General features: G+C 32.1%; 3 protein-coding genes across 9 annotated transcripts; 1 reads left to right on the top strand and 2 right to left on the bottom strand.

The window, feature by feature from the left end:
- Positions 1–349: 349 nt before the first annotated feature.
- LOC139994128 (phospholipid scramblase 2) lies at positions 350–10,332 on the bottom strand. 7 transcript variants are annotated; one of them, XM_072016489.1, is made up of 7 exons: positions 10,014–10,332; positions 4,123–4,227; positions 3,681–3,830; positions 2,766–2,989; positions 2,507–2,668; positions 1,461–1,607; positions 350–1,369 (listed from the first exon to the last, which is right to left on the bottom strand). In XM_072016489.1, the coding sequence occupies exons 1-7, from the start codon at positions 10,222–10,224 to the stop codon at positions 1,337–1,339; spliced, it is 1,032 nt and encodes a 343-aa protein (XP_071872590.1). In that variant the 5' UTR covers positions 10,225–10,332; the 3' UTR covers positions 350–1,336. The 7 variants fall into 7 exon arrangements, with proteins under 7 accessions (XP_071872590.1, XP_071872596.1, XP_071872597.1 ...); XM_072016495.1 differs by having other exon boundaries at positions 4,123–4,277; positions 10,014–10,125; XM_072016496.1 differs by lacking the exon at positions 10,014–10,332 and adding an exon at positions 5,276–5,407.
- Positions 5,296–15,536, top strand: LOC139994109 (uncharacterized). The gene is made up of 11 exons (XM_072016450.1): positions 5,296–5,434; positions 7,571–7,807; positions 10,825–11,106; positions 11,652–11,755; positions 11,840–12,072; positions 12,330–12,603; positions 12,803–13,186; positions 13,284–13,451; positions 13,547–13,757; positions 13,838–13,971; positions 14,138–15,536. The coding sequence occupies exons 3-11, from the start codon at positions 10,830–10,832 to the stop codon at positions 14,438–14,440; spliced, it is 2,088 nt and encodes a 695-aa protein (XP_071872551.1). The 5' UTR covers positions 5,296–5,434; positions 7,571–7,807; positions 10,825–10,829; the 3' UTR covers positions 14,441–15,536.
- Positions 15,534–16,037, bottom strand: LOC141445880 (uncharacterized). Its single transcript, XM_074112041.1, has 2 exons — positions 15,815–16,037; positions 15,534–15,718 (listed from the first exon to the last, which is right to left on the bottom strand). The coding sequence occupies exons 1-2, from the start codon at positions 15,903–15,905 to the stop codon at positions 15,591–15,593; spliced, it is 219 nt and encodes a 72-aa protein (XP_073968142.1). The 5' UTR covers positions 15,906–16,037; the 3' UTR covers positions 15,534–15,590.
- Positions 16,038–16,044: the final 7 nt, after the last annotated feature.

Below are 16,044 nucleotides of genomic sequence, written 5' to 3'. Positions count from 1 at the left end.
TCGAGAGGTCTGACGATTGAAATTAAAGTCGCTTAGTCTAACGAATTCATTGAGAGATATCGTAAAGTCGGGTCGAATTTCTGTAACGTATTAACTGTATTTATCGCTAAATAATTTGTGACGCTTTCATTATTATACAATTTATTGTTAAATATACAAGCTATATTAACCTGTTAATACAGTGTTAAATTCATTGAACCATCTCTGTTATCTTAACTGAAACAGGGGAACGACTAATTCGCGGCGTCGATTATACGAATCGTAGCGAGATATGTATTTAATTATCATTTATTAAGTAGGCAAATATGCTCCAAATCATATTGTGTTTGGTATCATTTTAATCAGAAAAATGTAAGAAACGCATTGGTTAAAGTTTCATCGATCGCAAATCAAAAATAAGAAAGTTTAATTTTTGAGTTAAAAGTATCAGCTTATCGTGGGCCTTTAACATTAGCTGAATGCTTTGACTCTCAGTCCCTCTTTCTCTTTGACTCGCGTAGTCCTTTTTTGTGTTCAACACGTCTAAGATTTCAGTTTCGAGGAATAGGAGCATTTTTAATTCTACATAATTGCAATATTTGGATCCCGATTTTTGTGCAATTATTGAATGTTTTATAACTATTCAGCTTGACTTTGTTTTCGAACGTGACAAGAAAGAACACAAAGAATGAGAAGAATGAATACGAGAGGCTGGCTGTCGAGCAGCATGTAACACATCAGAATTTCTAATATCAGAGTGTGATAGCAATTATACATATTCTATTCGTCTTTTACTGAATGATGTGACTGTTTATTCGACCAGAAATATTTATGGCTAGCCGCTTTCACGGATCTCTTACTCGTTCTCAAATTTCTCACTCTGTAGGTAAGTTTAAATAAAGAAGAGGGAATATGTAGCAAGTTGCTTATTTCGAACCAGAAATTAGTTGCTTATTCATCGGAACTAACACTGTACTATGCGGTTGAATTTCATGAGTTTGCAATAAGATATCTCCAATATTCAAATTATATTCGTTGGAAAAAAAGAAAGATATAGATTTCATATTCGAAGATACAACAGTTTTTACTACGAATATTAATTGACTATGAATTTATAGTCATATTATGAATTTATAATTATGTTTGAAAAAGGTGACTTAATTTTGGTCGATTTTAAATTGATTTATTAATTATCGAAAAATGGAACTGCTTTCTTATTGCAACAATCTCTCCAATTTTTAAAACTTACATAGATTTGTCAATGATGACCGTTTTAATATACTACACTTTTTATTGGTACAAAATAAAATGCTCGAATACGTTGATGTTGATGCGTATCTTATTTTTACGATTAAAGCTATCTTCTTAGTTGTCTGAAGTACAGATATTCCTAAAAAAATAATTCCCGATGAAATTTTGCAAACATCCAAGAAAAGATACTTTAATTTTCTAAGTCACTAATTTGCAACAAAAGAATTTACCAGAAGAAATGCTGCGGCGAGGAGTAAGGTTTTGAGTTTTATGTCCAAATTTGAAGGAAATGTAATTAACATAATATAATCGTGAAGAATATTGTCCCACTGATGCATAAGGGATGCAATTTGATGAGTGCCATCGATCGAGATTACCTAAATGAAATTAATATACTATAATTAAATGATTTGTAAAAAAAGTATAAGGTAGCCTAGTAATATCAACCAGTTTGAATGTTTTTATTACTTCTGGAAATATGGAAAGACCTTATTTACCAAAGTCTATAACGTATCACTGTATGTATAGTCATTTTGTTCTTTAGATGAAGGACTACTGAAAATTTTTAAATCATAAATAACGTCATAAATAAATCTTCAAATCAGGGCACATGGAGCGTCGTGAGATCGGCATCTTTGACGAGTCGGCAAACTACTCGAGAAGCGCGAGCAGTAGCAGTGGGTAACAGTGACTATTATAATATAATTATATTAGTTTATATTAGTTGTAGTGCTAGGTGTATTTTGGAGCAATTTATATTAGTAAATAAATGCTATTTAGTTTTAGTATAAAGATTAATGACTCTTACGTATCTTCCTAGTAATACCACCTCATTAAAAATAGGGATATAGATATTCAAAGTGATCAAAGATGTTAAGATATAAGCTATTATTAACTTATTATTATATATATGTCAATATATATATAAATATGTATTAAATAAAATATACAGGCTGTCTCCAAAATCGTCGTACAAACGGTCGTGTGTAATATATAATTATATAATAAAATATGAAAAAGAATCGTATTTTTTCATCTAAGGCTTCACTTTCTAAAAATGTGAGTTTGAAAATTCGTCAGATTCCTGTGTATTAACTGTCAGTTTCGAGGTATGAAACTTCTGTTTTTGCTCGTGTTTGTATTATTAAACATGATTTATGTCATGATTTGAAAATAATGTTACTATCGTTTTTCGTTTTATTTCTGTACCCAGCTGGGTCGTACTCCAATTTTAGGCACATCCTGTATATCGTTTTTTTTTCCAGACAAAAATTACCTGGAACTGCGATTCTTGATACATGCAACAATCACTAATATTTGGCCCGTATATATTACAAAGTCGCTTTCCTATTGCATCGTACACCGTAAAACTGGAACCTATTATATGAGAATTTTGTCCTATTGTGCCAATTAAATTGGGACTTAGCACCGACATAGTCTGTACAATGAAATTTTCATCTTTTTGTTATATGGTAAATGATAAAAATATAGTCAAGCTATTTTATAATCTTGTATACTGTCTGGATTTTACTCACGTGCGATTTATTCAAAGCAAACGTCCACATGGAATTCATAACCATGGTGAACGCGGTTTCGCCGCATTGATCTACAATATTTAACTGAAAATCGTCGCTAGTCAATCTGGAGCAACTCCAACCGCTTGATTCATTCTTTGATTCTGTTTCCATTGCTAGGAATAACGTTTCAGCTTTTGGTACTTTTACTCTGTATTGGAATCTTTTTTTTAATCTACCGAGCACTATTAACACGAAAGAAAGAAACTTTTGTCATTTCTGAATTTTCTTCGATTTTAAAGATATGAACATTATGCAGTTTGTAAATGCAAACAGTAACTCTTGATGGGTTAATTCTCTAAATGTATAATTTAATTTGAGTGTAAAATAATGCTCGAAACGCTTCCGACCAAATTGATTTTTTTACTTTATATTTGAAAACGATGATGTCTAAAAAAGCTTTGATTAATATCAAGTATAAGAGCATGACGAGTAAAAGAAAGCAGTACGACAAATGAATACTGTTATACAGTTATATAATATTAATTAAAATTTTTGAAAATGTTATTTTCAGAAAATAACGTGCGAAATTTATTTGACTGGATATGTTTGTTCACCGCTGTGGATCTTAAATAAACATTATTTTTCTCTTCATATTTAACCATTAACTCATTGGCATACTAATTTCTTCATACTGAACGTTCGTCTACATACTTTTTCTCGATCAAAATTATTATTTATTATTAACTAATATTATTTATTGATTTTATAATTTATTACGATTATTAATTAATTAAGTATTGATGTAGAATCATCTTACTGCAACTAGAGATTAATTCATTAAAAAGCGATAGTCAATTATACGCAAGCCAAGCATAAGTTAATAAGTTATCTTTATCGACATTGTTTTCATTTAAATTTAGATGAATTACGAACATGTACTGAGGTCAACAATTTGCTGAATCTCCAATTGCTCCACATTAGATAAGAAGTGTGTTCCGGAAAGTACGGTCAGCTGCGATCTTGGTGTCGATATCCAATTCAATGTATTCACAGGAATCGGTCTTCTTTCTTGTTTGGTTTCTCCTGACCGAATTTAATATATCATCATATTTCATATATAATAGAATAGTTCATATGTAATAGAGATTTATTTTGCCCATTAAATATTATAACGAATACTATATTTCGAATATTTTACATATTTTTTCGCATTATGTACTTTGTGTATTTTTACATTCTTAAGTTTCTCATAGATACATAAAATATTCACAGACTACTTATCATTATATTTTACATATTACATTGTATATTATATGTTAACAATAATTTTATAAACATATTTTACATATTTTTATTAGAAAGATGATTTACATACCTTGTGGTTGTGCCGTAATGACGGTTGGCCCCGAAAGGACAGGAGCTGTATTGGATACCGAACTCTCTTGCATTTCTATATACTGGGTGGTTACCTGGTTTGGCTCTGCATGATTATAAAAGTTCGTTTAAACACACGCTTCTTCTTTATGCTTCCTATTATACAAATTAATCAAATGGTTCTGTCATTAACGAGATGCATATTACTTTAAATATAGATTCAAACGTAATTCGTAATATTAACTTTAGTACAGCAAATTGTCAACATACTTTTGCGATTCTACTAATTTTGCGATACTTATGTACTTTTTGTTCTACTAGGTTTGTATATTATATTCTATTAGATTATATATGAAGACACACAGGGGAAGACATGATAAGTTACATATTCTGTCCTTTAGGATTTTTTTAATTCTATATGTTGTCGATCAATTTTATAATATGAAAACTGTCCTCATTATTTGACTGTCAGATTAAATATATGTTTTCTATTGCTCTGTTGAACATTACAAAAATATTGATTATGATGACATTAACCATGTTGATTCTTCGTGAAACTTGTACACCTATTTTTGAAGACATATTTTTGCAGCACAGGCTATTAATCATGTTATGCTAAATTAGTGACTTTTAGTCATCGAATTTAATCAATCGATTTTAGTTATCGCATAAAAATTAGACTTATCACTTCTTTCTTTGCGGGCTTCGTATAATTTACGGCGCAATAAAAGCGGTAATTATTATCGGTAATATTACTATATAAGCGGTAATATTACTATAACAATAATAACGATGTTTAATAAGAATCACATTCAGGATAACCGAAGGGAATAAGAATCACCAGTTAATACTCCGAAGGTGACACGATTAAGGTCATTAGCTTCCATTTCTTCTCGCAAAAAATCGAGGATTCATTCGTGAACTGGTGCGTGAAAGCTCCTCAACGTAGCATTACGATTTACTATTTCAGCAAACGTGTCTTTTTTATCGCTACGAGTAGGAAAACCTTGTCGATTTAATTAATTTTAACGATCGTTAAGCGGCACAGGGAATTTCACGGATCGATTAGCCAACAGTCATGAATGTTATCGCGTAGAAACAAGTCGTTTTATGTAGAAAAATATTCAAAAACTTGTTCTTTCCTCGGTTAATACTGTATCCTTAATGTTTTTCAGGCTTCAAAAAAATCTTCGTATTGGTGAAATCCTTTTTTTGGAAGATCTAGATCTGTACACAGGTATCCAGTTCCGTTGATGTCAATCTTGGAAATTCTCCCAGATACTGTTTGCTCGTGGTCGTTCGTCGAAAGTTCCGTAAGTCTCTTTTCGTTATCGTTGATAGCCAATCGCTTATCGTAAAACCGGATAAGCGATATCGTTTTTATTATTATCAAAGGCAATGATCGATGGTTCTTATTGTTCTTTCTCTGTATTATTAAAAATCGAATAATTTTAATGATTCGCAACATAAACAATAGTATAGTAAAATATATTATTATCATCAGGGACTGATGTACACTACACACGCCTGCTCAGAAATCATACAACACTTATTCTAGTACGCTCAACTCTCTTCTAACACGGTACTCTGAAAACACGGTATAACAAGGTGAAAAAATTGCGGCAATCCTCCTACAAAACGATATAGATTAACGGCTTAATAAATTTATGCAATCCTCGTATAGCATGAATATTTCCACCATATTATTTTGGTTTCGCTTTAATATGGTTTCGATACAACGCGGAACGAAGTAATCGTGTTATACGAAGGAGAGTCGACTGTATTTGTTTTAAAGCTAATACAACTTAACTAATCGTAAGAAGAAAATTATAGTGATGCATAAGTCAAGATTTTGAGAATTTCAATTTAGCGAAATGCAATTCAACTTTTCAAAATATCGTCCCTTCGGTTTCATAATTATTTTGATACTGTTGCGGTACATTTTCATGACTTTCAAAAATAGAACTCCTTCATTCCAGGAATAATTAAAAATCCTAATACCAAAAATACCGATATTCAACTATTATAGGAATCTTAAAATTGAAAAATTCCCACTGATCCCTTAACTATCTGAGAATTCTCTTTCAGGTCACCCGCAGTTCTCGTACTCTGGAGGAGAGAGAATTTCTGAACAAAACGAAACGCATACAATCCCGAGAAAATTATTACTAAAAACTCCGTCAAATCGTCTCATCTTTTAACTATCCTTCGTAATGCTTCACGGAAACTATTGGAGATCATTACCGACCATTCATTCCATTAAAGACCAACGTTGTGTTAACGTAACATTTCATCTACAACTTATTTTTCAGTTAAATTTACACTACTAAATTCTGCTTTTTGATATTTTGATATTTGAAAAAAAATGTTTAAGAGTCTATTTAATATCTTTCCATAGTTATTCTCTCTTTCGTTCAAAATTGAAATCACATAAGTCGTCAAAATTTGAAGAATTATTTCTGAAATATTTATAATGCTGTAATAAATGTCATAGAGATTCTTTGCAAGGCTTTGAGTTACGTAGTGGACTTCTGTAGAGTTACCTTGATCATGTTTTTTAATAACGTTGTTTAAATATGTTTAATAACGTTAACATAACTGAATTCTTATGGGAATGTTCCCACGCCACCGAGGCAAATTCAATCATATCTTTGTTCAGTATTCTACTGATGGTGCTACATAAATTGAACAAGAAATTTAAGGATAAAGCAAAAATTGATCAAAAAACCAAGATCATGAAGAAGTAGGTTGAGAAATTTTCAGGATCTCACTGGTAATTATTTTCAAAATAAGAATTGATATATATATATATTAACGATAAGAATCGAACAAAATTCTATTATATATTCTGTTATATGTTAGATAGAACTGAAAAGAATTTGTAAAACTAGAACGTTATAACGTTAAATGCAGTAATCGAAGAGAAGAATTCTGGGTTAACCAATGTATCGATGAAGAACACGCAGAAATACTTCAATTGAAATATTCAACTCCACGTGTGTCATTTGCCAAACATCATTAGCATAGCATCATTTACCTATTATTTATTCCACCCTTAAAATAGTTGTTTTAATTCCAAAAAAACTGGAGACTCTAGAAACCTCCTGGAACTACGTCAAACGACTAAATCCTGGAAACTACTAAACGGCTGGTAAAAAGTTAGAGAATGAAACGTTACACAGGCAACCTAATAACATTCTAATACTACAAAAGTGGATTATCGTCAGATTTTTCTCAAATTCTCCTACTTTCCGAACAACACCATATATCAAATTATCCAAGAAGATTAACATATTTCGAATGGAAGATAAAACAAAAAAGAGGGAGATTCTTTTGGGATTCTAAGGGTTGTCGGTTCCTTTAATCACTCGAACTGGCTGGTTCATTGGATTGATGTAACGCGTGATTATAATTTTCCGGTTTGGCGTGTTTTCTCAGTGTTTTCTCAGGCACACCCCACACGCCTTTACTTGTTGCTGCTCCACGGTGATTCCATGCGCGGTTCTATCGATCCTGGTGTTCCCTATATAAGAGGCCGCGTCATCGGTAGTCGTGAAACAGCAGGTCGTCCAATATTCTATGTAATCCGTGGAGAATTGTCACGGTGGAAGCAGTGGTACGAGGGTGAACGCGCAAACCAAATAAAACACTGGCTTGTGCCACGCGAATGACTAACTAAAAATCAAGTAAGTTATCCATCAAATAAAACAGCGTCATTATATCATTTTTCTAATTTTATTAAACCAATCTTTCTAACTTGCGTACTCACCCCTTGTTTCTAGAAGTAATCTAACATCGAAGAAATTCGCGTCAATAAGTTTAAAAATTATATTCTTTTTACTTAAGGACGAAAGTATTTGCATTGCTGAAGGGTTTCGCTGTTTCCTTGTAGAGATTTTGTATCACTAGCTTGAGTTTAGCCTCACCATCTGTTAGACTCATGACATTACAAATCACCTCTGACCGTACGGTCAAGTTAACGATAAAATGAATATTTATTACCCGCAATGCAACAAGTAATGTTTATAACATTCTCTCTTCTGTATGTAGAACTTACGGTGCGCGTTTCATATAAGTCAGAAGAGCTCGGTGGAAAAGTGATATAAGTGTATATTTCTATAAAAACGAAATAAATGCAGAAAGTGATATATAACGTTCGTATTTGTTTGTGAGATCTTCTCATAAATTATCAAGTTTTTACAAGTACGAATAGTAAATCTGTTCTAGATTTTTCTGTTGACGTAACTTCATTTAAAGTTTTCTCGAATTAAGTATTTCATCAATTGTACTATTTTCCTCTTTAACCGTTCGTTCGCTATGAATTCTTTCCTTTCTTCGTGAATTTTAATTCTTATCATACGTTCAAATTAGCATGATGCACGCATGCTAAAAGCATATAGTTATTGAAAGAGATAAAGCGAATAAAATTCGCCACGGTGTCGAAGGATTAAAGACTAAAGTTTATGCGATTGATCAATATTTAACTTTCTATATTTCGCACAGTCTACTTGAATTCGGCATATTGGAAATCAAATAATTTGTCTTTGTACAAACGCAAACTTAAAGTCAAGTCACTCGAGTTCAGTTAACTCGATCAATTTAATCAAGGGTTAAAGATGAATGAAACACAATGTATACAAAAACAGTTTATCGACAAAGCTTGCTCCAAATACCTTGAATGAATTTTAAGAGCACAGTGTCGGTGTTCTGATAGCCGGTTATCGATTCGCGACTGTACCACGTATTTTCATGCTCCTTCGTACGATCGATGCGATTCTAGATATTTCTTCGATAAAATGGTTATTGTATATACGTATATAAAAATGTTACGAATACGCAGAATGTTGTTGGTAATAAGAGGAGGGTCAATGTTAATCGGATTTTACGATGATGCGGCAAAGCTGATTGTACGCGTGGAATGCATTACGTCTATCGATCTGAGAAGCGTCGCGTCATTCAGGAACAACAAAGGGGAAAAAAGTTCTTACTTAATGTCGAGACTATATCATTTTTATCACTGGAAAAATTCATTGTCATTAGAAAATTCATCCTTGTTTCGTCGTTTTTAAATTCGTTATTTAACTCTTGGACGACGAAGTTCACATCAACTCCAACTCATTATTACGAGTCAAAAATTACTTATGTCATTAAACATTTACGTTCATTGTTAATTAATATTATTCTATCGATATTTCGTAAGTATCAGTCTATTGACTACAGTCTGCTGTATGAAGAATTTTATTTTTTATGTAAATTTAGTTATCAAGTAGTAAAAACTCTTCTCATTTGGATTTTCCCTTTATCGCTATAAAATAAAATATTCGGTGCTCATAACGATGATTCAGTCTCTGTTGGACTAAATTAGCAATACGATAATACAGAAATAACGCAATAGTAAAAGAACTACTCGTAACAAGAACGATTCTTATCAAATTTTTTGACCTTTCAATGTATAGTAACGATGCGTTCTAGTTGCCAGAAACTAGATTCACAGCGTATTATATAAAATGATTTTTGCCTTAATTTATGATCTATTATGGAATGAAAATGAATTGTTTCTATAAAAACTTTTGTCGTGAGAATCACAACTTCATAATTTAATTAGATACGATTATTCTGTAGTATAATTGTAGTAAATGGATATACTCCTACAAATCATATTATACATATTGAGCAGAAATCGAAGATTTTATAGAGTATTCTTTTGTTTTCTTGGAGATAGACAGTCATATTTCTGTTATAAACTCATCAACTATAACAATATATATCATTTATGATAGTTGAAAAATATTTTATACAAACGATACAAACATATGATTTTCAAGTTAATTTTAATTTAATCTCATTGCGTCTCAATCGTTCTATAAATATTTTATAAATATAATCGATTACTTGAGCATCGAATCATCGATTGATGTAGAATTACATCAATCTTTGTAACGAAAAAGTCGATCGACCAGGGCGTAGAGTGTGGCGCAATCCCTGTTGCATCACTAGTTTTCACTACTACGTCTTCTGTTAAGAAGGGACTTCGTTGGCCTTTTTGCAAAATCGATACCGACTGATAAAGCTGATTAAACAGAACTACTAACATACTTTCCATCCTCTTCTAACACTCGTCATCCTCCTCGATCTTCTTATCCATTTTCTAGAACCAAGCTGAACCTCCTAAATATTCACAGCGTAAGATCATAAAATCAAAACTTCTATTTCCTGTTATGGGTCGACTTTTTTCTGTACTATGACACTTGGGTAGACAACCTGTTGATAATACCATAAAGTAGACTTTCCTTTAATACTGGGATCGTCCGTTGCATGATTGCTTTAGAAAAGCAGATATAATATTTACTAAATCTGAGGAAAATTTAAAAGATGAATTTTTAGGAAATACGTACATACACAAAATATATATTATACATCTATATAATAATATATAGACATAAAAATAGTTGAATTAACATGAAATCTTTTTTTACTTTTTTTTCTATATAGAATGAACTCGAAGAAATTATAGTTAATATTTAAAAAACTTTTAATTTAATTGATTTTGTCTTATGGACCGTTTCTTTTTCTGAAAGCTGCTCAATTAGTCTTATAGAACACATAATTTTATATGACATTCGTAGACAATTCTACAAAGAATGTGCAAACGGTTTACAAAAATCTATAAATGCAAGATTATAACATTTATTTGCTTTTAAAGGTAAAATGTTGCCTCAAGAATGGCTATTAGTGTCTCTACTCATGGGGTCGGCGACAGCGCTGGCACCCATGCCCCATCATTCGATGGAGGAATCTTTGAGGAGTGCTTTGGATGCCATTACTAGAAAGCAACGATCTCTGGATACGAATTCGCAAGACTACTACAATGATTTACGCTCGTTTAAATATCATGGTGGAGATGGAGAAAGGAAGCTTGACAGAGAACGTCAGGGTGAAAGGGAAATGGAAGAGGAAGACGAAGAAATAGAATTTTTGCCTAATGGTACTTTCTCATACGATGATTTAGCACGTTCATGCATAAGGTTCATGCACAACCATCACGATGGTTTAGCATATTTCATTATCCACTTTCGTACAACATCTATTTTTATATTGGGTATTCCATTTTATAAAAAGTGTTTTAATTGGTCAAGTCTGAAGAAAAAATTAAAATTATTTCTTTTAAAATTTTGTTTTTTTAGAAAATTAGAGATTGAAGGTTTATCGTTTCGGATCGAATAAAAATGCAAATGTACTCGTTCTATGCGTACGTGTTTTATTTGTATGTATATATAAACCGAGTACATATCATGTACTTTTATTCACGTTGGAGTTAGCTAAGTGCATGTATAATATTTTTACGACAACAAGATCTCAAAGAAAAGAGCTTTACCATGTTTATTCTACTTATTTCTTTTATCTTCAATTTCCTGCCCAGGCATACTCATTCTGCAACACTCTATATACTGTAGCTCATAAAATTTACTTAGAAAAATTACTCAAATCTTAAATCATAAATATTTTCTATATAATGGAAATTTGTTTTAGAAACTGGACAACTAGAAACCGTAGGAAATGGTTTCCAAGATTTGAATAATAAATTACTCGAAAGGGCATTGATTGATTATTTAGAGAATGTCCCCCAACAGCAGGTAGCGTTTCTTCCTTTCCTTAATCGATGTTCTTACACTGTATTTCTATAGAAAGGAAAGGTTACATTGTTTTGTAATACCCAGGAACAGCCAGTCACATCGTTATTCCGAGAACGTGAACGAGGTTCTAATCGTAAAAGGGGCTATGGTTCTGAACAATCGAATATTCACAATAAGGAGTTGGCTAAATTGTTTCTAGAAGAACTTCAGGATGGCTCTCCGTATAATCTTGGAGATACGGATGACGAAGGGTATATGGACGCTCGTCAGATGCTTTATGATCGATACAGAGGCGATCGAGGCAACAAAATATATGAGTTAGCGATTAATATGAATCTTAATACTTATCTTTATTGGACTAACAATAATCTACATAATTTTAAAATATAATAGCTTGGACTAAGTTATTTAATTTTAAAATATATGTATTTCATTTTAATCTATATTTTATACGATAAACATTGTTATTTCTTAATACAAAATAATCCTTATAAAAGATATTTCGTATATTTATTAATGTTAAAGTTTAAAAATGTGGTGAAATTTAAAATACTGATGAAACTATCGGTAATAGGAATTCAGGTCCGATGTCCTGGGGTGCATTGTTGAATAAAGAGTCTATGACCCGAGGTCAGAGTCGAGAATCCGACGAAAACGATTTCGGCGATCGGGAACAAGACCCAAATTTATTGTACCTCTCGATGGGCGAACGAAGGAACATAAATGGTGGGTATCCCATAGGACGATCCCTTAGGACCTATAGAAATATGGCTAAACGGTATTTAGTTGCCAAGAGGAGCCCAAAACCTGTATCTACATCTACCAAAAAACAGATTACCGATCCCAAGGTAAATCAGCTAAGAAGTTTTCTAGAAATTCTTTAGCAATTTGTAATTAAATATTACGTGCGTAATTAAATTAATCTTTATTTTAGATTTAAATTGATTTAGATTTAAATTTAAATCATTTGAATGTATGATAAAAAAAAAAAATAATAAAAATTAAGTATATTTTAAAATGAAAGTATCTATTTATTTACATTTCAAGGTCGCTCAAGATCTGGGAGCACTGTTTGGCACTCAATCCGTGGATAATCAAAATCATACTCACAACTTCAAGCATGATCACAGCCACGATCACGACCATGATCATGACCATGATCATGACCATAATCACGATCACGATCATGAACATGGGGATCAGCATAAACATGAGAGTTCTTCGGAAGCGCCAAAGGTGACTCCTTCGCCAAAAGGGCAAAAGGAGAATGTGACAAAGTTAGGCAAGTCAAAGTCTATCGAGGTGAGAAAGAAGAGCGTCGATTGGTCTCAATATTTTGGTATTGATAGAAGAAAGAAGAAAGCTACGTTCATGGCTGGCCAAGGGACCCCGAATCAAGACGATGAATGGATGTTACAGCGATACTATGAAGTAATTAAGAGAAGTAGAAAGTGTTCTTCTTTTTCTTATTCTTCTTCTAATCGTAAACTCTATCTATAATGGTTGAATTAATATATCGGTTTATTAGAATATGGTAGAGAATCTAAAGGCAAACGATCGAGAATACGAAAAGGAAGCTGACGAAAGAAGAGACAGATTGGATCAACTAGATCCCAGACAAAAAACCATTAAGGACTTGATTATTGAGGAAGCTTTGAAATACAGAGATTCTGAAAATGGTATAGATATGCAAAAGGTATGATTCATTTAAGGAAACCAATCAGTATACATGACACCACAGTTAGCGTTATGTATATATCAATATTTTATAATGTTTAAATAAAATGATAGGTAAAGGATAAGATAATGGCACGAATTGCATCTGCCTATTCTTTCGAAAAAATGAGAAAAGCTCTAAACGAACTCAGGAACAATGTGGCGACTAGGATAGAGGCTCAAAAGGCAACTCATGTACAGGGTAATCAAACCTCGAATTTCCGAGAGAATAGTAACAACTCTAAATCTAAGGATAAACGCATCAACAATTTAATAGAAACTGAAGGTGCAATTTGATTAATCATTATACTGTATTATACTCTTTAGTACCAATACATTATATTAACTATTATATTTTGTGAAAAGCCATGGAAGAAAATAGAGCCTGTCCAGAGCTAGAACTGATCGAGAGACGATGCAGAACAGTAGACACTTTAGGTGGAGATGAGTCACAGATGCTCTATCTTCCTTGCGTCATGCTTCAAATCTGCAAGGCCTGCGTAAATATTCTTATCCTAATCTTGATCATTCAAAAGTCTCTATTTAAAACTCAAGTTACTCAATTTGTCGAACGCAATTCCCTCCTATTTCATTTTATTTATTTGTTTATTGTTTACCCGTTAAAATATATAAAGCCGAACAAAATAAATTTTCTATTAATTCCAGGTACAGAACGACCTGGAAGAAGAATGTTTAGGTAACTATGCAGTGGAAGCGGGAAAAATCTGCGACGCCCAAGAAATAAGAGAAGGACCAAAGAGCAGAGAAGCGTGCGCCAGCACAGCTTTAATATTGTCGCAATTACAAACTCCGACAGCAATCTCCGATCAATGTCGCCTCGATGGAAACGACTCTTGTTTACGACGTTATCATTACCAATACTGGCATCGTTACCTTACTTACCCCTACAACGGACGACGATTGAACAGCGTCTACGATATGACCGGCTCTCAACAATCGGACCGATAAAAAAACAAAGGATTAAAATTAAGTGAGATGATGTCGAGAAACGGGTGTGGCTTTTCAACAAATCAGTGACCTCGAACCGAGCTTCATTTCTATAGTCAACTTTCAGCATTTCGTTTATTTGGTTTGCAACCGAGAGAAAGAGAAAGATGTTGAGGTCAAGGAATAGAGGTTAAGTTGTTCGAAACAATATATCATCCAAGAATGCGATAAGAGTCATGTTACTTTTATCAAGCGGGTGTGTTCATTTAAGACGAAAAAGACAAAGAATCAAAGGATCGAATAACTTTTAAAGTCGATTCGAGAACACATCGATGAACATGGTTGAAATGGCTTCGAGTTTTGCGTACATGATTGTGTACAACAGATTGATTCCATTACATGCGGATATCGTTTAATATAATAAAATGGGATAAGAACGACTGAATTTTAAACTATTTGCGAGGTTTTATTTTTTTTCTTTCTTTTTTTCTAGTAATAAACGTAACGACAAGCTATGAGGGACAATAATTATCAAACGAAATTTTTGTCATTATTTTCCAAGAATCGACGAACTTCAAAATTTCTTATCTCGCTAATAATATAAAGCCATTTTAACTTTAAAAAGAAGTAAAAAGTTCGGACGAACGCCTCGCAGAAGAAATTATCAGTTGTATAATAAAATACATTAAAACAGTCGTTGAACATCAGAGAGCATAACATACGATGACGTTTAATTTTTTTACACTAGATGATTTTCAGCAACTTCCTCGCAATCACGTAATAAAAAGTTCATTTTTCTTACTCTGTTCAGATTAAATTTACCTGAATACTTCCAAATGATGGTGCATAATAACGCGGTAAAGTATCTTATTTATCTATTTTCTTCCATTATGGAATATCAACATGCAACATAAACCTACCGAAATATATCGATATTAAAAGATATTTAATGAAGTTTAAAAAGGTACACCATGATTCTATTCTAGTGTAAATTTATATTTCGTCGGATAAAAGATCAACGTATGTATATCTATGTCTGTCTTTATGTTATCAAAACCAGGAATACATTCTATGTGTCAGTCCTATATTCAAATGTAATAAATATATTTCAAAATAATTGTCTCATATCGTTTATTGAAAATCGTGATAATAAGAAGATATTTTTTAATAACTAAGGGTTGTTAAACTTAGTATTCGAATCGATACTCATGTCAATCATTTGTTTAAGCGATTCGAAAATTTCAAGACATTCTGGAGTGTACAACTTTAGAAATTCTAGTTGCAATTGAGCACATTCGACTAAAAGTGAAAAAGATATTAAAAAGACTCTTTTTATTATAGAAATAATTAATATATTAGCAGATAAGAAATTTCCTCTATAGTATTAGAATATACCTCTCCATTTTGAGACTACTTCCAATTTCTTTTTTAACTCCAAATTTAATTTATTTATTTCCTGGATAATATTTACATCATCATCCGACATTATTTCAGAAATAAAATTTGTAACTAATATCTCTTTTCTTTTAAAACAAGAAATATTACGAATTAATTATTCTGACCACTCTAGTCGTATTAATTGAAATCAAAGATGGTCACGTTAATCCTAGTCACGCGTTCTGATT

This window comes from Bombus fervidus, chromosome 14 (assembly GCF_041682495.2).
Source record: "Bombus fervidus isolate BK054 chromosome 14, iyBomFerv1, whole genome shotgun sequence".
Classification (NCBI taxonomy): Eukaryota; Metazoa; Arthropoda; class Insecta; order Hymenoptera; family Apidae; genus Bombus; species Bombus fervidus.
Note: the sequence above shows the minus strand (reverse complement) of the source record. Positions and strands in the feature narration are given on the sequence as shown.

Excerpts from the sequence above, each read along its gene's own strand:
- LOC139994128 (XM_072016489.1), bottom strand. The coding sequence starts at position 10,224 with ATGGAAAGTATGTTAGTAGTTCTGTTTAATCAGCTTTATCAGTCGGTA. Across the intron at positions 4,228-10,013 it reads ATCGATGATTCGATGCTCAA|AGCCAAACCAGGTAACCACC; the intron begins GTAATCGATTAT and ends ATAATCATGCAG. Across the intron at positions 3,831-4,122 it reads CATTACGGCACAACCACAAG|GAGAAACCAAACAAGAAAGA; the intron begins GTATGTAAATCA and ends AAATTCGGTCAG.
- LOC139994109 (XM_072016450.1), top strand. The coding sequence starts at position 10,830 with ATGTTGCCTCAAGAATGGCTATTAGTGTCTCTACTCATGGGGTCGGCG. Across the intron at positions 11,756-11,839 it reads AGAATGTCCCCCAACAGCAG|GAACAGCCAGTCACATCGTT; the intron begins GTAGCGTTTCTT and ends TGTAATACCCAG. Across the intron at positions 13,758-13,837 it reads CAATTTAATAGAAACTGAAG|CCATGGAAGAAAATAGAGCC; the intron begins GTGCAATTTGAT and ends TTTTGTGAAAAG.
- LOC141445880 (XM_074112041.1), bottom strand. The coding sequence starts at position 15,905 with ATGTCGGATGATGATGTAAATATTATCCAGGAAATAAATAAATTAAAT. Across the intron at positions 15,719-15,814 it reads AGTAGTCTCAAAATGGAGAG|TCGAATGTGCTCAATTGCAA; the intron begins GTATATTCTAAT and ends TTTCACTTTTAG.